This window comes from Oncorhynchus gorbuscha, linkage group LG02 (assembly GCF_021184085.1).
Source record: "Oncorhynchus gorbuscha isolate QuinsamMale2020 ecotype Even-year linkage group LG02, OgorEven_v1.0, whole genome shotgun sequence".
Classification (NCBI taxonomy): Eukaryota; Metazoa; Chordata; class Actinopteri; order Salmoniformes; family Salmonidae; genus Oncorhynchus; species Oncorhynchus gorbuscha.
In genome coordinates this window covers 54,541,543-54,565,964 of record NC_060174.1, presented here as the reverse complement: position 1 = coordinate 54,565,964, position 24,422 = coordinate 54,541,543, and the positions used below count along the sequence as shown (strand labels likewise).

The 24,422-nt window shown below is 39.9% G+C and overlaps 1 protein-coding gene across 2 annotated transcripts; it reads left to right on the top strand.

Moving 5' to 3' along the window:
• Positions 1 to 9,138: 9,138 nt before the first annotated feature.
• Positions 9,139 to 21,196, top strand: LOC124004499 (bisphosphoglycerate mutase-like). Of its 2 annotated transcripts, none has more exons than XM_046313251.1 (3): positions 9,139 to 9,254; positions 13,069 to 13,701; positions 14,530 to 21,196. In XM_046313251.1, exons 2-3 carry the CDS (start codon positions 13,101 to 13,103, stop codon positions 14,703 to 14,705), a joined length of 777 nt encoding a protein of 258 aa, XP_046169207.1. In that variant the 5' UTR covers positions 9,139 to 9,254; positions 13,069 to 13,100; the 3' UTR covers positions 14,706 to 21,196. The 2 variants fall into 2 exon arrangements, with proteins under 2 accessions (XP_046169207.1, XP_046169208.1); XM_046313252.1 differs by having other exon boundaries at positions 9,183 to 9,254; positions 13,074 to 13,701.
• The last annotated feature ends 3,226 nt before the right edge of the window (positions 21,197 to 24,422 follow it).

Below are 24,422 nucleotides of genomic sequence, written 5' to 3'. Positions count from 1 at the left end.
CCTGATTGGAGGAGTTCTGCAGATATGGCTGGAAGGTTCTCCCATCTCGACAGAGGAACTCTTGAGTTCTTGGTTACCTCCCTGACCAAGGCCCTTCTCCCCCGATTGCTCAGTTTGTCCGGTTGGCCAGCTCTAGGAAGAGTCTTGGTGGTTCCAAACTTCTTACATTTAAGAATGATGGAGGCCACTGTGTTCTTGGGGACCTTCAATGCTGCATAAATGTTTTGGTACCCTTCCCCAGATCAGTGCCTCGACACAATCCGGAGCTCTCTGAGCTCTACGGACAATTCCTTCGACTTCATGGCTTGGTTTTTGCTCTGACATGCACTGTCAGCTGTGGGACAGGTGTGTGCCTTTTCTAATCATGTCCAATCATTTGAATTTACCACAAGTGGACTCCAAGTTGTAGAAACATCTCAAGGATGATCAATGGAAACAGGATGCACCTGAGCTCAATTCCGAGTCGCATAGCTAAGCGTCGGAATACTTATGTAAATAAAGTATTTCTATTTTTTTACCCTGTTTTCACTCTGTCATTACGGGGTACTGTGTGTAGATTGATGAGGGGAAAAGTATCTAATCCATTTTGGAATAAGGCTGTAATGTAACAAAATGTAGAAAAAGTCAAGGGGTCTGAATACTTTACGAATGCACTGCATACTAATGTATTACTGCATCAGCATATCCCCCATCAAGAGTTAGAAGTGTTTCAACATGTACAGTATGACCTATTAATTAATAAATCAATCATCTTTTGAGCTCAAGTGCATATTTAACTGCTTGTCAAATGATTATGGGGGCATTATGGATTGCTGTGGTTGAGATTCAAAAAAAATTCATTTTGTGAACAACAGGACAATATATTTAGTACACTCTCAATATACAGGATAGAAATACTGTACGTCCAGAATCCCTTACTTACGAAAACATGTTAAAAAAAAGATTTCTAATTTGTGCAACTTAGAATATTGTTGACAGAGGTACACCTGACTTATTTTCGTGCCAGTCACTGCCAGCTACACAAAACAAAAAATGAAAGTCCTTGGGAACATTCAACTCTTATAATACAGATAAGGTTAACTCAAATCTGTGTGGTCATTGTTATTTTCCCGAATTACATGGCTTTGTACAGTTGTGTGACATAGACCAAATCCTCTGAAATGCTCTTAGTTGTGTACACCACATATAATGTATCACTTACATAAATGTTATTACACTCTCCCATGTAGTACAACCACGCTGAAATCAAGTCACTCCATGGAGTTTGTCCCTCTTCCGGTCAGTCACTGTGTATGAACAGACAACCGGACAGGTGAAAAGAAACACAGGATCTGCTGCATTTCACAGCAAGAATGGTGAGGACAGTGAGTCTATTTTTAGTGAACACCTCACGCGAGGCCGAGAATCTATGTATCTACTCACTTCCCGTCCCTCCAGCCTCACATAGACGACTACAGTAGGTTTTCTTCAAATGAAAGGTTACGTTTCCAGTACTAATATTTTGAAAGTGGCTTGCTGTCAGTATGAGTAGTCACCCCAACAAAAGAGAGGTCAAGTTGAAGTAGTAAATAGGAAGTTTGTCCACTTGATTTACTCAAGGATTGTTTTAGTTTGCCAACAATTTCTATTGCAATCAGTTTTTATTTATTTTTACAATTAGATATTTTATGAATTATGGAAATTACCAGAAAATTGTTATGTTATTTGTGTTACCTAACCTATTTTTGTGAGATGTTACAGAAGATAGCTAACCAATGAAGCTATTTATATGTACAATTTATGCAATCTAAAGTCTACAATAATTAAAAGGAGATCTCTTGGAAGAATACCTTCATAAACGAAATTATAAACCTACATAAAAGCATTATTTAATCAATGCCCCAAATACTGCATTCTAGTGAGATATGTTTCTAAATACTAATAATATTGAATAAAAACTACATTAAATAAAGACCAAATACTAGTCAGACAGATTGATTGTGTTAACAGTACTGACTTTCATTGATTATTTAATGATTCCTAGATCATCTCATTTTCTGTAGTTGTATCATATGTTTTATAAACAGTCAATTGTTGTAGTTCTGACCAAAAAGCCACTAACCAAAAAGGTTGCTAGATCAAATCCCTGAGCTGACGAGGTACAAATCTGTCATTCTGCTCCTGAACAAGGCAGTTAAACCCATTGTTCCTAGGCTGTCATTGTAAATACAAATTCGTTCTTAACAGACTAGTTAAAGGTAAAATGAAAAAACAAGCCAAAATGTAAATTGATAACCTGGCAGAATGAATATGAATGTCATCCAAACCAACATGTTTTTAGAACGTTGAAATACATTTTTGCAAGCTCATCACTTGTACTATCCAAAATATAGTGACATAGTTGAGAAAAACAATATTTGAGTCCATTTTCGTCATCTTTTTCATTGACGGGGGACACACAGAACAGTAGCCATGTCTGAAGCGTAAGAATCCATGTCTTACGCTATAATAACAATATAAATATGATCATCTTCCTCTTTATCTTTATTTTTCATCTTTAATTTACTGTTTGTCCAGGCCGGTAAGTTCATTTTCATATTCAAACCGGGACAAATGAACCCTGCTCCTGTAGTTGACTATTGTGACAGGTCTAATGTCACTCACAATCATTTATGCCTCATTGCCCTAGGCCAGAAGTAGCCGGTGGAACAGAACACAAATCATGTCATGTCAGGATCTTATGTTGTGGATTTTTTGGGGGGGACTATACAGACAACTAATTTGAGGCAGCGATAAAAATCTTATGTATACTGTCCATAAAACATAATTAATACTTAAATAAGAACATATCGATCATTCATATTATTGTTTATTCCATGTTCAAAAATGTGCTCATGACGCCTTTTCTGCCCTGATTTCAGCCAAAACCAAAGTCAAAGATCTCTCTGCATATTACAGACTCTTGTTGAAGGTAGCTTTTGTGTGTTATTTAACTGGCAGCTGTACAAGAAGCTTATCCAGAATGTGTGTGTGTTGTAATTTGGGTAATATGTTGTACATAGATATACTGTATATAAAACATAATGCAAATGATGCTACTATTATACTCAGGGTTGGACGGATTACTTGAAAAATGTAATCAGTTACTGTAATTAGTAAGGCAATCAATTGGTTTACTCAAAATGAAATTACATGACTAATTACTTTTGAATTCCTTCCTTGGTGAGCCAGCATCTGCCTCATCAGTTTATGCTGATCAGTTCCCTCTTTAACTCTACCCACCCAACCCCCCAGAATCCTTGGTCAAGTGATGCTGCGTCTCTGGATGAAATTACCTCACTGGTCAGCTTCACTGTCAGGTTTCAGTGAAAGCTTTCCCAACCCTCATTTTTTAATTGTGAAATTATAGGCCTATAGACAAATCAAATCAAGGTGTATTGGTTGCATATACAGTTTAGCAGACGTTATAGTGGGTGCAGCGAAATTCTTATGTTACTTGCCCCAAACAATGTAGTAAAATATCAAACAAGCACACACAAAAAATACAACTAATAAAACACAACAAGAAATCAAGAAATGTCCGAACAAATCCAATTAACAACTCAAATAGCACTGCAACAGTTATCCAAATGCAATCTATTGGTACAGTGCATTTGGAAATGATTCAGACCCCTTCACTTTTCCACATTGTTACGTTACAGCCTTGTTCTAAAATGTATTATATAAAAATGTTTATTCATCAATCTAAACACGATACCCCATAATAACAAAACAGCAATACCCTTCAAAATAAAAAACAGCAATACCTGATTTACAGAAGTATTCAGACCCTTTGCTATGCGACTCGAAATTGAGCTCAGGTGCATCCCGCCCCCATTCTCATCGACGGGGCTGTAGTGGAGCAGGTTGAGAGCTTCAAGTTCCTCGGTGTCCACATCAACAACAAACTAGAATGGTCCAAACACACCAAGACAGTCGTGAAGAAGGCATGGCAAAGCCTATTCCCCCTCAGGAAACTAAAAAGATTTGGCATGGGTCCTCAGATCCTCAAAAGGTTCTACAGCTGCAACATCGAGAGCATCCTGACTGGTTGCATCACTGCCTGGTACGGCAATAGCTCAGCCTCTGACCGCAAGGCTACTACAGATGGTAGTGCGTACGGCCCAGTACATCACAGGGGCTAAGCTGCCTGCCATCCAGGACCTCTACACCAGGCGGTGTCAGAGGAAGGCCCTAATAATTGTCAAAGACCCCAGCAACAGACTGTTCCCTCTACTACCAAGTGCCAAGTCTAGGACAAAAAGGCTTCTCAACTGTTTTTACCCCCAAGCCAATAGACTCCTGAACAGGTAATCAAATGGCTACCCTGACTGTTTGCATTTTGTGCCCCCCCAACCCTGTTTTTACGCTGCTGCTAATCTCTGTTTATCATATATGCATAGTCACTTCAACTATACATCCATGCACATACTACCTCAATTGGGTCGACCAACCAGTGATCCCGCACATTGGCTAACCAGACTATCTGCATTGTGTCCCGCCACCCGCCACCCACCACCTGCCAACCCCTCTTTTACACTACTGCTACTCTCTGTTCATCATATATGCATAGCCACTTTAACCATATCTACATGTACATACTACCTCAATCAGCCTGACTAACCGGTGTCTGTATGTAGCCTCGCTACTTTTATAGCCTGTCTTTTTACTGTTGTTTTATTTCTTTACTTACCTATTGTTCACCTAACACTTTTTTTGCACTATTGGTTAGAGCCTGTAAGTAAGCATTTCACTGTAAGTTCTACACCTGTTGTATTCGGCGCACGTGACAAATATACTTTGATTTGATCATCCTTGAGATGTTTCTACAACTTGGAGTCCACCTGTGGTAAATTAAATTGATTGGATATGATTTGGAAAGGCACACACCTGTCTATATAAGGTCTCACAGTTGACAGTGCATGTCAGTTCAAAAACCAAGCCATGAGGTCGAGGGAATTGTCCGTAGAGCCCCCGAGACAGGGTTGTGTCGAGCCACAGATCTGGGCAAGAGTACCAAAACATTTATGCAGCATTGAAGGTCCCCAAGAACAAAGTGTCCCCCATTACTTTTAAATGGAAGAAGTTTGGAACCACCAACACTCTTCCTAGAGCTGGCCACCCGGCCAAACTGAGCAATTAGGTGAGAAGGGATTAGGTCAGGGAGGTGACCAAGAACCCGATGGTTACTCTGACAGAGCTCCAGAGTTCATCTGTGGAGATGGGAGAACCTTCCAGAAGATAAAAAACAACATGAGCTGGCGCACACCCAGAATTATGGTTTGTGTGAAGGTGCTGACTAACAGCGAATAAACTATAAACTATCAAAACAAAGAATGTCACACATTCCATGTGTAATCTCCCAGCAATTTAATGGGTATTTACCAACGTTTCAACTTTGGAAAATAGATCAATTCAATTGCTGGGAGATTACACATGGAGTGTGCAACTTTCTTTATTTTGATAGTTATATGTTGGACAACATCTCTACAGCACTCCACCAATCAGGCCTTTTATGGTAGAGTGGCCAGACGGAAGACATTCCTCAGTAAAGGCACATGACAGCCCACTTGGAGATTGCTAAAAGTCACCTAAAGGACTCTCAGACCATGAGAAACAAGATTCTCTGGTCTGAATGCCGTGCGTCACGTCTGGAGGAAACCTGGCACCATCCTTACGGTGAAGCATGGTGGTGGCAACATCGTGCCGTGGGGATGTTTTTCAGCGGCAGGAACTGGGAGACTAGTCTGGACCACGGGAAAGATAACCGGAGCAAAGTATAGAGAGATCCTTGATGAAAACCTGCTCCAAAGCGCTCAGGACCTGAGACTGGGGCGAAGGTTCACCTTCCAACAGGACAAGGACCCTAAACACACGGCCAAGAAAACACAGGAGTGACTTTGGGATAAGTCTCTGAATGTCCTTGAGTGGCCCAGCTAGAACCCGGACTTGAATCCGAACGAACATCTCTGGAGAGATCTGAAAATAGCTGTGCAGTGACGCTCCCTGTCCAACCTGACAGAGCTTGAGAGGATCTGCAGAGAAGAATGGGAGAAACTCCCCAAATAAACATATGCCAAGCTTGCCAAAGGTGCTTCAACAAAGTACTGAGTAAAGGGTCTGAATATTTATGTAAATGTGATATTTCAGCTGTTGTTTTTTTATACATTTGCTACAATATCTAAAAACCTGTTTTTCCTTTCTCAGTATGGGATATTGTAGATTGATGAGGGGTAAAAACAATTGAATCAATTTTAGAATAAGGCTGTAATGTAGCAATATGTGGAAAAAGTCAAGGGGTCTGAATACTTTCCGAACGCACTGTATATACACTGGGTGAAAGATCTACTAAGAATGACATGTACAGTAGTACATATATTACAGTGAGCTATGTCAAGAATCCAGTATATAAATACATATCTGGTGTGTATAAATAGTGTGACTAAAATGCAATGTACAATAGTAGAAACATTAGAATGAGCTATGTTGAGAATATATTAAAAAATATAAATACACAGTACGTGGCAAAATTGATAGAATTGCAGGAACTCAGCTTCCAGGCCAAAGTTTGGAACATAAATATATATGCAGGTGAATGGTGTTTATAGACAGTATGCAAATAGAAAAGGTGTGTTTAGCAGTAGTTATATAGGATGAGCCATGACTAGAATACAGTATACACATATAAAGTCTGTAAAACAGTATAGAAACATTATTAAAGGGACCAGTGTTCAATGACTCTCTCTACATAGGGCAGCAGTCTCAAAGTTGCAAGGTAGAGCACAGGGTGGTAGTCGGCTAGAGACAGTGTCTACATATTCTGGCCAGTAGAAGAGGAAATGGTCATTTGAATGTCTGACTCACCTTTAACATAACAGTCAGGTAGAATAAACGCTTTAATAGACAGATGTAACAGATCGAAATGAAATCAGATCATTCCATGAGTTGGATGATTACTTGTGCAAATACTCTGAATGTAGATCGGTCTTCAAAGACAGACAGGTCAATTTTAGTGTACTCATTTGCACTTAAATGATAGATTTAGCTGACTAAGCAGCTGATTTGTCACGTGTGTCATCCCAGTGCTTGGGAAGTGAACAGGATGGGGCTGTGTTGACTAATTAAAAATGTCCTTTTGACACAGGGATCCTGATTCAATGTGGGATGATTTAGTTCTCGGTAAGTGGGGGTCTGACTTTTGTGGTTAAAAAAGTTTCTGGGGAAAGCAACCAGGGAGAGGAAATTCTGAAGTTTGAGATTTTAAATAGATTACGGTACAACAGAAGGAAAAATCTTAAATTCCCACTGAAAAGGCGACTTCCGAGCTGTGTGCCTCATCACATCTTTCAAAAAATCTGCCATTTCACTGTGTTTAAGGCAAACACTTGCAGCCCACATATCATATCAGATGAAGTAATCCAAGATGTAATCAGATGTTTTAATAACGTCATCCGATAAGAAATGTATTTTAAGTAATCTGGTCTGATTACAGTTACTTCATTTTTTGAATCTGATTACGTAATCCTGTTACATGTCTTCTGTTACCATCCAACCCTGATTATACTACTAATACATAATACTAGTATTATACTACTAAGTAATTAATAATAGTAGTATAATAGTATTCTAATTGTAGTGTATCTATAATATTGTATCCCAGACCAAACTGGTGAAGAAGGCCACATCTCTGCTGGTGGCTGAAAAAGAGCAGAAGGTGGATGACAGACATACCACACTGAGTGAATGAGTTCCACCACTCAAACTCTCTGGGCTGTCTGTACAGGACCTGCAGGTACTATATGTATGAGTATATTCAGACATATTACGATGTATTCAGGAACAGTACTATGAGTATGAGTATATTCAGGTATATTTAGGTACTTGATTATGAGTGCGAAATATTCAGGTATGAATCTGCTTTCTCTTAAAAGAATATTTGTAAAGTACTGCAAATTGAGGTTGTTGTTGTCGCAAATTAAAGTTTCCAAAAGTTACCAACAGATTCTCAAATTAAAATATTACAAACCGTTAACTTCATAGTATGATCTTTCAATGCACACACTATCCAAGTATGGGATATATTATTATGCGAATGTATAATAAGCTCTTAGAAGATAATAAACCTTTGTTCTGGTCGATATTCTAAAAAAGAATGTGCTACCATAAAAGCAACACAGATTTTTGGAGCAATAAAATTTGAATCAAATCAATGTACAGGCAGTACATATTCGTGTTGGTATGTGAGACTTTTATTTTGAAACCTTGCTATGTGGCAATATAGATTGGAAATCTGACCATGAAGATCATTGAGCTGAAAGGCAAAAAGTGACCTCAGTTGAAGAGGGTAAGAGTATCAGCTGAAGCAATGTTGGGGGCTCTGCTGGGAGCCAAGGTCAAAGTCTATTGACTTCAAGGCCAACCTCAAGACTGTCAAAAAGGAGGAGAAGGTAAGGGAAGTAGTAGTTTTACATAGTAAGAGTCTCTTGCGTCGGTATATGTTTTGTATGGATGCAAATCAAATTTACGTCATACGATAGATAATTATAGTCATTCAATAGAAAATCATGTCTTATTTTTAATGGAAAGTAATGTATTATTTTTATGTAATTTGTTATGAAATTGTATTTATATGATGTAGTATGGACACACACAATGTTGGATAGTTAGAAGTTATTCATAAAATTATGTTACTGTCAATAAAGCACTTATTAACATCGTATTATCATTGTCACTTGCATGGTCAACAATAAAAGTTAACACTGCGTTTGTGTGAGTGTGCGCGTGTGTGAGTGCATGCGTCTGTGTGTGTGTGTGTGTGTGTGCGTGCGAGCTTGCGCATGTCGTTTGTATTGTGTATCAATCATAGTTTATACTGTAGTTTTTTTTTAAACAAAAAAAAGTGCAGTATTTTCCACTTTGCAGGCAAAACATTGACAGAGCAGATACTTAATAATGTCCACATTCAGTGACTTTTAAAATGTACCCAGCTAAATATGTCATGCCACGCCTTCTTCCTCCATGATGACGGTCCCAGACAGCGCGAGCCGTTCCTTTCATCCGTCCATATATGGGCAGTACACGTTACACAAATCCCGCCCAAATGTGAGATTTACCGCTTCGATTGGACCGCAAGCTGTCAGTCGCGGACTTCTTTTGAACGCTCTCGATGGTGTTCCAAATATCTGTCATCAGTCACGACTGCACGACAATTGGTCTAAACTTGTAGCTCACGCAGGGTAAGGTTGTTTACATGCTATTATTGTAATACATTTTCAGTTTTAATTGTTATTGACCCGCATTTTGTAGCTTGAACGTCTTACACGCATGCCCTCGTAAAAACGCATGTACGCTATCTGGATTCCAGACAGAGTAGGCTACCAGTGTATGAGATGACAAGTGCAAGGCATCAAAGCTAACGTTAGCTGTTTTTATCGTCTGTTGATATGATGTAATAATATGGTATTCCGTATTCATTACGCCACAGGGAATGTGTAATAGCCACATTTCGTTGTTTAGATTCAGCGTTACCCTGTGCAATGATGTTTAACTTGGGTTAACGTAACCGTGTGTTGGCTTGTAGTATGCCACTTGAAATTATTGACCTACCAGACCCACCCCATAAACCTCTCAGCCATGTTGATGATGGCTACTGCTTCTGCTTCTGATATCACGCTCATTAACAATAGAGTTGCATAGTAAAACAAGTAAAATATTTTAGGCTTATAGCAAGCGGAGTTGTGTACATGTAACTAATAACAGTGCTTAATGAATAGTGTGTGCCGTGACAAAACGTATGCGCGGGTGGAGGGTGACCTCAGTGAATCTGCATGCAATGCTTTATAATAAAGCATTGCATGCATATCATCGCAATTGCTAGTGCCATAGAGCAGTAGAGTAGAAGCACTTACAGAAGTTGTAAACATGGGGAACATTTTTAGTTGTTTATGGTCCGGGAAATATGGGGCCTTTTATGAACACATTTCATGCATTTATAAAATGACTGGAGACTTTGGCAGATACCACACAAATGATCGAAATTACAGTTTACTTTGACACAGACAAACTGAGAATCTGAGATCAATAAAAACAACCGTGTCTTGAATCCATCAATGGCCTAGGCCTCAACCAGGTCTCAGAGCATTTTGTATTATTCTGTACGTGAATCTGAGACGCTCCTTTTACTGTGATAAGTTATGTTTGGTATGGTTACATAAGACAGATGGCTACTTAAGTAGGGTGGATGGGTGGGTGTATAACCCAAAGGTTGCGAGTTCAAATATCATCACAGACAATTCAAAACTCAGCAAAAAAGAAACTTCCTCTCATTGTCAACTGTGTTTATTTTTAGTAAACTTAAGTTCCACAGAAATTGAATAATGTGTCCCTGAACAAAGGTGGGTCAAAATAAAAGGTAACAGTCAGTATCTGGTGTGGCCACCAGCTGCATTAAGTACTGCAGTACATCTCTTCCTCATGGACTGCACCAGATTTGCCAGTTCTTGCTGTGAGATGTTACCCCACTCTTACACCAAGGCACTTGCAAGTTCCTGGATATTTCTGGGGGGAATGGCCCTAGCCCTCACCCTCTGATCCAACAGGTCCCAGACGTGCTCAATGGGATTGAGATCCGGGCTCTTCGCAGGCCATGGCAGAACACTGACATTACTGTCTTGCAGGAAATCACGCGCAGAACGAGCAGTATCGTTGGTGGCATTGTCATGCTGGAGGGTCATGTCAGGATGAGCCTGCAGGAAGGGTACCACATGAGGGAGGAAGATGGCTTCCCTGTAACGTACAGCATTGAGATTGCCTGCAATGACAACAAGCTCAGTCCAATGATGCTGTGACACACCACCCCAGACCATGACGGACCCTCCACCTCCAAATCGATCCCGCCCCAGAGTACAGGCCTCGGTGTAACGCTCATTCCTTCAACGATAAAAGCGAATCCGACTATCACCCCTGGTGAGACAGAACTGACTCGTCAGTGAAGAGCACTTTTTGCCTGTCCTGTCTGGTCCAGCGACGGTGGATTTGTGCCCATGGGTGAAGTTGTTGTCGGTGAGGTCCTGTCTTACAACAGGCCTACAAGCCCTCAGTTTAGCCTATTGCGGACAGTCTGAGCATTGATGGAGGCTGATGGAAGCTGTTAGTGTCTTAATGATGGTTCCACAGGTGCATGTTCATTATTTATGGTTAATTGAAAAAGCATGGGAAACGGTGTACCTTTACAATGAAAATCTGTGAAGTTATTTGGATTTTTACGAATTATCTTTGAAAGACAGGGTCCTGAAAGAGGGACGTTTCTTTTTTTGCTGAGTTTAGCTAATTAGCAACTTTTCAACTGCCTTGTTAGTATAACGCAAATGTCTGGCAACGCAAATGTCTAGCAACCCAAAGGTTGCAAGTTTGAATCTCATCACAGACCATAGCATTTTAGCTAGTTGCAAGTTTGAATCTCATCACAGACCATAGCATTTTAGCTAATTAGCAACTTTTCAACTACTTACTACTTTTTAGCTGCTTTGCCATTACTAACCCTAACCTTTTTAGCTAACCCTTCCCCTAACTTTCACCCTTTTAGCTAACCCTAACCTTAAACCTTTAATCTAACTTCTAAATTTAACCCTAACCGATATCCGCTAGCTAACGTTATCAAGCTAGAATTTGTAACATTCATTTTGCAAAGTTGTAACATATTGTACGTTTTGCAAATTCACAACATATTGTATATTTGCAAATCGTAACATATAAGACATTTGTGCGAATTCGTAACAATGTACGTTTTGCAAATTTGTGACCTATAATCAGAAATGTAATTTTTAACATATCATACGAAATGGGTGATGGACATCCACAAATGAATACATACCATACGAAATGTAACATAGCATACATACTAAATGAATTATCTCTCTCTTGTTTAACTTCCAAATATTGTTTTACAAAGTAAATCAAGTATTTTTGTAGCCTAAAGCAGACAGATTTGAGTGTTTTGATCAGGAGCCATTTGCTTTCCAATCTGTGTGTTCCCGCGACAGCAGAACTTCTATAACTTTGGCAAATGTATTTAAATTCGCACGGCTATGATTCTGTAAGGAAATAAATGATGGTGCAACGCTGGAGAGATGAGAGTTGCAGGCTCATGTCTATCAGAGTAGAGGGAGAGAGATCATATCAAGTTGATCTCATTCTAGTTCTGTGAGAGATACAGGCGCGCTTCTCATACAGCCATGGCCACGCGTTGGTTTCAAACAACGTTTCATGCCAGGAAAAGGTACCGTATTCAAACAGGTTCCGGAACAAGGCAGTCCAAAACGGAGAGGTTCCGGCTCAAATGAAGCACGGGTAATAATACAGGGCACCACTGAACTGCTGCTGTACATTTAGGTTGTTGAAACTCATCAAGTAGCCTATTCGAGACTTGTTGAATAATTCTTATTTAAGTTGTGTGCTAAGTGACTGATGATGTTAGCTGGCCACAGTAACAGTCCAGTGCATTATGTAACTGAACCTGCACCCTTCGCTTCTATAATTCCTCATTGTTTGTTTGTGTACAGTACAGGCTCCTGCTGCCAGCCTGTCCTTCCGGATGTCCTATAATTCAACCCATTGTTTGTTTGTGTACAGTACAGGCTCCTGCTGCCAGCCTGTCCTTCTGGATGTCCTATAATTCAACCCATTGTTTGTTTGTGTACAGTACAGGCTCCTGCTGCCAGCCTGTCCTTCCGGATGTCCTATAATTCAACCCATTGTTTGTTTGTGTACAGTACAGGCTCCTGCTGCCAGCCTGTCCTTCCGGATGTCCTATAATTCCACCCATTGTTTGTTTGTGTACAGTACAGGCTCCTGCTGCCAGCCTGTCCTTCCGGATGTCCTATAATTCAACCCATTGTTTGTTTGTGTACAGTACAGGCTCCTGCTGCCAGCCTGTCCTTCCGGATGTCCTATAATTCAACCCATTGTTTGTTTGTGTACAGTACAGGCTCCTGCTGCCAGCCTGTCCTTCCGGATGTCCTATAATTCAACCCATTGTTTGTTTGTGTACAGTACAGGCTCCTGCTGCCAGCCAGTCTTTCCCGATGTCCAAGTACAAAGTCTTTGTGATGAGGCATGGAGAAGGGGCCTGGACCAAAGAGAACCGCTTCTGCAGCTGGGTGGACCAGAGGCTGAGTGAGGACGGGGTAAAGGAGGCCCTAGCGTGCGGTCACCTCCTAAGCGAGGCAGGCTACCACTTGGATGTGGTCTTCACATCCCTGCTTAGCCGCTCCATCCACACAGCCTGGCTGCTACTAGAGGCCATGGGGCAGGAGTGGGTCCCAGTGGTGAAATCGTGGAGGCTGAATGAGCGCCATTATGGTGCTCTGATCGGGCTCAACCGTGCCGAGATGGCCCTAAACCACGGCGAGGAGCAGGTGAAACAGTGGAGGAGGAGTTACGACCTCACGCCGCCGCCTATCGACAATTCACACCCTTACTTTTTGGAGATCTACAACGACCGGCGGTATTCTACTTGCGATATTTCTAAAGAGGATCTCCCTAAGTCGGAGAGCCTGAAGGATGTCTTAGAGAGGCTCCAGCCATACTGGGATGGCACCATTGTGCCAGAGATCAAACAGGGGAAATCGGTGCTCATCTCTGGGCATGGGAATAGCTGCAGGGCACTGCTGAAACACTTACAAGGTATAACGTGTGTGTGTGTGTGTGTGTGTGTGTGTGTGTGTGTGTGTGTGTGTGTGTGTGTGTGTGTGTGTGTGTGTGTGTGTGTGTGTGTGTGTGTGTTGTGTGTGTGTGTGTGTGTGTTTGTAACCCCACTAGGCTTGAGTGCATCAGCTCCACCATTACTACCATTGACATTTGCTGCACTGCTATTGTCCTTTTTGGTTCTCTTTTGTAACTGCAGACTTAAGAGCTGCATGGCTACTTTCACTTCCATTTGAATGTTTGAATCTACAAAAGGAGTTCCCTAGGCCCTCTATGCTTTAGGCCTAGTTCGTAACTAGCATTCACTCCCATTTGGTTTATAGCAATATATATATATATATGAGTTCCAGAAATGGCACGTGGTTGAACTTGTACAAAAAGGGCACTAGGTTTATGTTACATCAGGCTACTGCCATGAGATCCACATTGACCTTTTAGCTCCTCCACTGGCCACCCTGTAACTTTATAGACAGTTATGTAATGGCGATATTATAAATCATCTATGCTATTATAGCAGGAATTTTTGTTTTGCTCATTTGTTGTTAGAGGACCTACATTATAGACCTACAGTAGTCTGTTGCACATTTTGATTTGGTTTTAAGTGGTTATTGAGCACTCATAAGCTTACTTCGGTGTACAGAAATCAGAGCAGTTGGTATCGCTTTCCATAACAATATGGGATAAAGCTGTACTAACATAATGGTTATATTATCTTCATGGTGATAGTATGCCACGGGTTTGTTTTACTGTGGTTCACAAGCAGCAGAACACTACAAATCAAACATTTATCTCTATTTATTTCAACAGGTATATCAGATGCTGATATCGTCAACGTGACATTACCCACAGGAACGCCCATTCTGATTGAGCTGGATGAGAACTTCCGGCCCACCAAACCCATGCAGCTCCTGGGAGACCAGGACGCCATCCAGGCAGCCATCAGGAAGGTGGAGGATCAGGGGAAGGTCAAACAAACACTATGATTGGCCTGAATCTAGTCAACTGGATTCTAGTCATTCTAGATTCAAAAATCTAGCCAACTGAATTATATTCATTATACATACAAGTGATTTGTAGAATCTAATCAACTGTATTCTAGTCATTCTGGAGTATATTCTACAATCTAGTCAACTGGCTGTAAGACATATATACGAATTTGCCCAAGCCTGGGCTAGCACTTATTTAGTTGCCTGTTATGCACCATTAATCAGATTCACTCAAAGTTGAATTCTTGATTGAATTAAATCAATATTAAGTACATGCTATTGTAGTCAGTAAGTCTCAGTGAACTGACTGTATAATCGTGGTATGAACTTAACCCAGGCTACCCTATTGGGTGCATAAGGAAACAAAATAATATTGTTCATACAGAAATAAGTGGTGTGCTGAAGGGAGTTACATTAACAGGCATATTTATCATTAACAAGCATATTTGGCAATAGGCTGACTAAGTGTGTATTGAGGCATTTTGCCATTAAAGGAATCGCAGCACGTGAAACGATCAAATGTTCCTTTAAAAAAAAAAAAAAAAAATTCAAACCTCTGTCACGTGCCTTCACTACCATTATTCTCAATTTCTGTAGGATTTTGCGATGCAATTTTGTTAGTTCTTAAGTGTAAGTGAATTATGACTGACAGAATCTAGCAGTAGAATATGAACCAGCACTAACAGGTACAAATGGTTATTTATCAAGAAACTTTAAAAGCACTTCATAACAAGTATTACCTCATTGAGACTGACAGTCAGGCTATTCATTCCAAGACCAGTCGGTGGATTGTGTGATCAAAGCTTATTTTTAGTACATTAATGCTGTAAATGTGTTGTTGAAAAAGATCGGTCAAACTTGATAAGAACATGTCCGCTCAAATGCTACATGCTAGTTTAAGAGAAGTTCATATGAAATAACTGTAGTGCTCATGCGGTTAATCATAAAATGCCTACGTTGACATGCTGATTTATGACTTGCAGTATATTGTGTAATAATTTGACACAAACTTCTCTTGTTTCAATTTGTGACCCACCACCTGGATTCAGTCTTATGTAGCAAAATTTGAAATTGTATTTTTTACATTGGATGAAAGTAGAGACTCAAAGCTAGAAAATGGTATTTGATACACTGCAGTTGAGGAACAATTGAAAATTAATTCTGCTTTGAATGTTGATAAACTTGTAACCCCATTTTGTTGAGAAAATTGCTATTAATGTTTTGGTACACCTACTGGAGAGCCACCCATTCAACATCGTTCACACCCTCTTCACACCAAATTCATTAACAGCCAATCGTATCCATTTATTGTTGCTTTTTTTTATCCAAAAGATTCAAGTCATTCATTTGTAAACTTGGAAAAGAGGGAACAACCTCATAATATAACAAAGTGTTCTTAATAAGTCCCAAGTAAAGGAAGTGGAATTGCTTTGCAAATTCTCTCTGAGTAATATTAACCTGGGGAGAAAAATCATGCTTGAATATCATTTTCCAGAAAAACAACATTAGCTGGTGAAATTAGACAATTTCACAGGTCATTTTGGAGGGTCAAAATCACATTTCTTTAGGAATTCAAGTCCACCAAGTTTATTAAACAGACTGTTAGGGATATGATACCACAGAGGTAGGATTAGACAGACATATCAACGATTTAATTCTAAAAGCAACCATTAACGAATCAAAATCAATAGCCTGTAAACCTCCACGATCATACTAATTGTGATTTCTGAATATAATGATTTATTCCTCCCTACAAATCTAAATATAACAGAATTGACTTAAAAAAAATGTTATTAGAAGAAATAAAAAGGGACTGACTTGGGTAAATGGTTCTAGATAAGCCATCGGTCTTGGACAAAAGAATACGACCCAAGATTGAGATATCACATTGCTGCCACGGACTTAATGAAACTCTCATGGAATTAATCCTATTATCGATGTTTAAAGATTCTCTATCTGAAACGTTTTTAGTGATAACAATTCCTAAATATTTAACTTCCTTTTTAACAGGCAATGTTGACGGAGTCACAGCAAATAATTGGCATGAGATCACATTTGTTAAGGTTGGGAGTCGACCCAGAGGCCATAGAAAATGTCTTGATTCTGTCAATAGCCAAGGGAATAGACGCTCTATCCTTTAGGAAAAGGGCAGTATCATCTGCAAATGGACTGATATTTAAATCTTTACCAAAAATATGGATCCATTTTAAATTCTCAGATTTTGTTTAGAAATATTGCTAGTAGATCTGTGGCTAAAATAAAGAGCTTGGACAACCCTGTCTAATTCCTCTAGCAATAGAGAAACAAGGGGATGTACTATTACTAATAGCCAGCGAACTGCTATTATCATTATATTGTACATTATCCTTATCACTTAACAGAAATCCTCCCAAAAGCCAAAAGTAGATAGTTCTAAGTTAAAAGTTGTTCGAAAGTGCCAAAAGAATTTTTAAAAATCTAAAAACAATATACATCTAGGTGAAGAGAGTCCTTCTTTGGTTTGGGTATAAGAACTATTAGTCCCTGTCACAAAGGAGGTGATAAGATAGCATTAGCAATACCCTCTTTGTAGCCCGAAAGCAATAACTCTCTAAATCATGCCAAAAATGTTGATAGAATTCAGGAGTCATGCTATCCGGTCCAGGAGATTTACCTATAGGCATTTGTTTAATGGTTTAGTCCAACAAAGTAATATCTATATCAGAATCACAGAGTTTCTTAAACCTTTCTTCTATAGGGTTAACAGAGTTATGAACTGAATCAAAAAAGGAATTCATGTTGCCTTCTGAAAGATGAGATTGATATAGTGAAGTATAGAAAGAGTATTTTCTTATGAATCATTTCACGATCAACAGATGGGTGTAATACTACAAATGGGTGTAATACTATTCCTAGTCTGCCTACTCTTCTCCAAATTAAAGAAGTAAGATGTGTTTTTTTCACCTTTTTCAATCCATTTGGCCGTTGAACGGATGAAGGCACCCTGTTCCTTTTTAATCTTCATTTAAATCAAGTTTATTGCTCAGCCTGTTAATATCAACATCTGCTTGGATAATCTTTTCTTAGCATTTTACCAGTAGTGATGGCAAGACATTGATTTCTGAATTTAATAATTTCCCATTTGTTAGTAGAAGAAAGAGCAGGATCGAGACAGGTCCCTCTGATAAGAGCTTTCGACTGTAAAACAAAATGGCTCATTCTTTAAAAGAAAAGATGCTTTTGAAAATCTCTTGTCATTATCAAAAGGAAAGAATAATGGAACAATGGCCTGTCAGGATCTGAGGAAATACTACATTCACTGACAATACTACATTCACTGACAAGATTCGTAAGATTGGAAGATACCAACCAATGATCAATTCTAGATTTGAATTGTCTGTCGCTAAGTTATAGAGTTGAACCAAGAACAATGTTCTAAAGTTGGATTCTGTGAACGCTAAATGTCGGAAAGTTGAAAGTTGGGAGCAGAAATGTAGAATTAAGTTATTAAAACAATGGGCTGAATGCCTGGTGGGATACTTGTCCATCCAGTCACGAGGAGCAACATTATAATCGCTTCCAGCAATTATTGTGGAATATTTGTTTTTCAATTCAATTAAGACTTCACTAATAGATGTTAGAAGAATGACTGTTATAACCATAAATATTTACCAATATGTAACATGACCCTTTTTATATTCGAAAACATTAGTTATCCAGTGACCCTCAGCATCACACCTGCTTTCTTAAACTGTACCTGGAAACTGTCTGAAAAGTATTCCCACACCAGCAGAATGAGATGAGCTAAGACTAAAAATGATCTTGTCACCCCATTGTGAAGTCCAAAATTTTAAGTCGGCAGCTGAGGAACGTGTCTCTTGAAAAAAACAAAAAAAACAATTGGACTTTTTAACGAATCTTTACAAAAACTGCCTTTGGTACGTAAACCCCTGATGTTCAATTGGTACGTAAACCCCTGATGTTCAATTGGTACGTAAACCCCTGATGTTCAATTGGTACGTAAACCCCTGGTGTTCAATTGGTACGTAAACCCCTGGTGTTCAATTGGTACGTAAACCCCTGGTGTTCAATTGGTACGTAAACCCCTGGTGTTCAAGAATAAAAAGCAAAGAAATGTTGACAAGCAGAGTATCCGAGATAGAGTTGTCTAGAATAAACAAGGGACCCTGAATATAGCATAAGTTCTTCAAAAATGTACTTGACGAACAGTAACGACCATAAAAGGAAAATAAATGGATAGACCGTGTAATAACACATAATATATTAATAGTTTAGATCTTCAATTAAACTCTCAAACGTAAAATAAAAACATCTGACAGCTAATCATCGCCATATGAAAAATAAATGGAGATTTACTTACATAATATTAATCTTGAAACCAAATGAAATGACTAAAAGCTAACTGATTTCTTAGTATGCCATCAAATGAGAATCAAAAATCAGTGTGCTTACGTTGGTTAATGTTCACATTCAAAACTCGCCACTACGGACAGTATGGCCCTATGCAATATCACCTATATGCGGTGTTCAGATAAACAATTGGATGAATAAACTCACCAGTTGAAACGGTATATGGCTTCATTAGCCTACTACTGTATAAGCAGGCCAACTCATGAAGCATAAATCAGTCACACGTGGCTCCACCCTGCGGTTGTCAATGGCAGAAAACCCCTCGCGAAAGGAGGCTTCTTTTCTCCCTGCATCTTGCCCCATCGACTTGTGGCCACAGCTTCGCATGGGCATCCCTGTCGCGCTTGCTGAAATCTTTTGCAAAGCGAGTGCCTTTCTCCCTGAAGATCGGCGCAAGTTTGGCAGCTCTCCACACCTCGTCTCTCACGTTCCTCAACGCAAACCTTGTCTGTGTCTGTTCATCTCCTTTCTCTTATCTCCGAGACTGTGTACAACATCTACAGCGATGTTCAGGATAGCAGGGGGATATGGAACAACCTTCCCAATAATGTCAATCACAATCCCTCTGATATTCTCACCATCAGTTTCAGGGAGCATGTTCAGTCTCAGCCCCCATCGGCGCTTGTATCGGTCCTGTTCATCACTGGCTGTGCGCAGCTCCTCGTTTTCTTTTGTCAGGGCATCCACTTTTATTTTTCAACAGTTTCACATCAGTGGTAATATCCTTAATGCCTGCTGCATTAAACTCTGTAGTTTTGTGGGGTTTCAAAGGGGTTATTTGGACACCTGTACCGAAGACTAATTCCTCCAACCTCGGTACCGTTAATTCTGTGAGAGTGTCAGAATCTTCCATATAGATGACAGTATCTACCTCGGTTACGACAGCTCCCTCTACATTTTTGCTAGCTTCCATCTCAGCTAATGTTACTAGCTAGCTAGTCTTGGCTGAACTTGCTTGAAGTATAACAAAGTGGAAAAGTGATGTTCGGTAAACCAAAAAAGAGACAGCAAAAATTCAGAGCATCAATGTTGTTGAGAAATGTAGCAACTTTTGTAGTTCTCGATTGATAATGTTGTCTTACACTGCGGTAGACAGGACTATCAAGACATACTGAGCAGCTCACGTTATAGACAGAAGCACGCTACATGGCAGACCAATCCAAACTCATCTCCCGGCATGTCCAGCCCATCCATTATCTCAGCCAGTGTTACCTTAAAAGTAAAAGTATTCTTAACATAGTTTAGGTTATGTGAACAGCACTGCATTTTCAATTGAATACAGTGCTACTAAAGATGTTTTACATTTGTACATTATTTGGATACTAGTATTCAGGGCCGGTCCTGGCTGTTCTGGCACCCTAGGCGAAACAAAAATTGGCCGCCACTACAAGAATAATCCCAGTAAGCAACATTGAGTTGAAAAAACGTCTAAAATAAGTATTTTTCAAGACGTTGAAGTTGGGTTCAATTTAAGCTCTGAATGAAAGTTTAAAATAGGTATTTTATGGAAGTTTAAATTGGGTACATTTTTGGTTCTGAATGAAAGTTGAAAATATGTCCAGAGCGGAAAAAATCTGAGCCAAACATAGACCAAAAAGTCAACTTTGACATTGTGCCAGTGACAGAAAAATCAAAATTCAATAAATTTCGAATTCAGACTAACTCAACAAAATGTGCAAAAATTCAAGGGGTGTGAATACTTTCTGAAGGCGCATTGTTTGTGGCGCATTGAAGGCGCATTACTGTGATGTTTTTTTTGTTTGTTTTTTACACAGGGAAGATACTTTGTTACTTTATGTTTGTGTGTCTCATTTTGTATTGTACGTCTGTCTGTCTGATATTTTTGTTCTGTGCATCTGTCATAATAACCATCGTATTTGTTGTTGTGGTCTTCAGGTCATTAGGGAAATGATGACTAATATTATTAGTTCATCACCAGAACCGTAAATGTGTAAATATATTGATACTACTAAATACTGTAGTCATGTCCTGTAATATTTTCTGTAATGTATTATCCCCACGGTTATACTAAATGTTCAGTGACGACATTAAGTATTAAACTTAGTTTGAAAACTTGACTTTGCCATTTGATGGTTTGCATGGTGGAAATAAAATGACTCGCTCTGTAATTGTAACGAATGCGCTGAGAGTACAGGGAGCGAGTGTTTTAATAAAGAAACAAAACACAAACAACACTCCCAACATGAAAACAAGAGTCAATAACACCTGAGGAAAGAACCAAGGGGAGTGACAGATATAGGGAAGATAATCAAGGAGGTGATGGAGTCCAGGTGAGTGTCATGAGGCGCAGGTGCACAAGACAATGGTGACAGGTGTGCAGGATAATCAGCAGCCTGATGACCTATAGGCCGGAGAGGGGAGTATACGTGATAATAATGATATGACTGTCTCAGAAGTTGTCTTTGTGGTAAAAATGCCAAAGATGTTTCAAAGATGTGAAAGTATGTCTGTCTAGTTGGTAGTGTATTATGATGAGAATGTTCCTTTAAGAAAGTGTGCCTACCTGTTGGAGCTAGAGTTTTCCTGAATCATGATACAGTCAAGTGAACTGCAATGAGCAAAGCCCAAAGATAATGAACCTTTTCATCAGGGTGAACACAGGCGGATACAGGGGGGAGTGGCTGTTTGAGTTATTTGGCATGAAGGAGAAGACTGGGACTGCCAAAAACCATCAGTTCTGGGTGTGAGACTGTCGCCTGGGATCAGGCTAACAAGAATGAGGAGTATGGTGTACAATATGATTCTTATTCCCCCTTGTGCTTAAGTTGAGCTTGCAGGAACCAATAGAAAATGTAAAAAAAAAAGTGCAAAACTAACACACCGTACTTGCATTCCAGAGAGGTCAAGCAAGATTTTAAATAATTATTTAAACCTAGATCTGTTTAGCATATTGGGAGGGTACTGTGTATGTACTATAGGCCTACACATGCACGACATGACCAGAAGTATATGGACACCTGCTTGTCCAACATCTCATTCCAAAATCATAGGCATGAATAGAGAGTTGGTCCTTCCTTTGCTGCTATAGGAGCCTCCACTCTTCTGGCAAGGCTTTCCGCTAGATGTTGGAACAGTGCTACGGAGACCTGTTTCCATTCAGCCACAAGAGCATTCGTGAGGTCAGGCACGAATGTTGGGTGATTAGGCCTGGCTTACAGTTAGCGTCCTGCTCTGTGCTGGCCAGTCAAATTCTTCCCCACTGATCTCAACAAAGCAATTCTGTATGGACCTCACTTTGTGCACAGGGGCATTATAATGCTGGAACAGGAAAGGGCCTTCTCCAAACTGTTGCCACAAAGTTGGAAGCATAGAATCGTCTAGAATGTCATTGTATGCTGTAGCGTTAAGATGTCCCTTCACTGGACCTAAGGGGCCCGAACCATGAAAAACAGCCCCGTACCATTATTCCTCCTCCACCAAACTTTACAGCTGGCACTATGCAGTCGAGCAGCTAGCGTTCTCCTGACATCCGCCAAACCCAGATTCGTCTGTTGGACTGCCAAATGGTGAAGCACGATTCATCACTCCAGAGAACGCATTACCACTGCTCCAGAGTCCAATGGCAGTGAGCTTTACACCATCCCAGCCGACGCTTGGTATTACGCATGGTGTGCGGCTGCTCAGCCATGGTAACAGATTTCATGAAGCTCCCGACAAACAGTTATTGTGCTGATGTTGCTTCCAGAGGCAGTTTGGAACTCAGTAGTGAGTGTTACAACTGAGGACAACACTCTGCGGTCCCTTTCTGTGAGCTTGTGTGGCCTACCACTTTGTAGCTGAGCCATTGTTGCTCCAAGACGTTTCTACTTCACAATAACAGCACTTACAGTTGACTGGGGCAGCTCTAGCAGGGCAGAAATTTGACGAACTGGCTTGTTGTGGCATCCTATGACTTTGCGACGTTGAACGTCACTGAGCTATTCAGTAAGGCCATTCTACTGCCAATGTTTTTTTTTAATGGAGATTGCATGGCTGTGTGCTCAACTTTACACCTGTCAGCAACGGCTGTGGCTGAAATAGACGAATCCACTCATTTGAACAGGTTCCACATATTTTTGTACATATACTGCATCCTTTGAAAATGATTGCTCTTTTATTTAGGTGAACAGAGGAGTTTCAATTAGCTGTTGACTGTTGGAGTAGTAACATGTCCTTGTTTGGTAGCTCTGTGTTCTGGCAGGAGAGAGAGATGTCAGCTGTTGGAAAGGGCTTTTATAGACTCTTATTTACTCATACATTTCGGCGTGGTTCAGATTCTTTTTAGATTACTGCATTGACTTCCCATCTCACTTAATAAAACTCCTTTTAAACTGATTATATTGCCAGTTTGCAAACACAGTATAAGTAAGCTACACGGTATATTTATTTGTTGGTACATTTTCTGACAATCACATTATTGGTCTTGCAGCACTCGCCACACTAATTAGTTTGTATATTCTGACCTGAAATAGCTGCATCCAATAGCTGCCAGTATGGTTAGTAATTAACTATGTAATTATTAGCCTACAGCTTTATTGAAAGCAGTAATGGTTCCCCCAATACCCTTTGAATTAGGTATTAGCTCTTAAGGATGGTCTCCCACCTATAGTCTGCCTATCCGTTTCTAAAGTATGAATCAGACAACATTCCCACCTGGACGACATCATGGTTCCCTCTCTTGTTCTCTTTGCCCTGCCACGTGTTTGTACATTTCCCATCTGTCACATACCAATGCTGCTATATGAAAGCTACAGCTCCAAGACTAATGGCATAGTGCCAAGTTTCGTCACATTATTTCGCAGTATTTGTTGAGAACAGCCAAAGTCTTTCAATATTGTTTTCTATTTATTTCTTCAAAAACACGATTTGTCATTTTTTGGTGAAGTTTAATTGTGGAGATAAGGTGGCAGGTAGCCTACCAGTTAAGAGCGTTAGAACATCAACAGAAAGGTCTCTGGTTCGAATCCCAGAGCCGACTAAGTAAAACAATCTGTGGATGTTCCCTTGAGCAAGGAAGTTAACCCACTGTTCCCCGGCCGTCATTGTAAATAAGAACTGACTTGTCTAGTTAAGTAAAGGTTAAATAACAAAAAAATAGATTAATTGCTCTGGATAAAAGCACCTGCTAAATGACTGAAACATATATAAGGATGCTTCATCGTATTAGAAGGCAATAGTTACTTTTTTTGTAGAAGAAAAATACATTACAACTCTTTATTATTGCTTTTATCGCGAGCGTTTCATTATTAGGAAAAGCCAAAGTCTCCGATACACATAGATGACCACAAGTAGAGAGAGAAATAG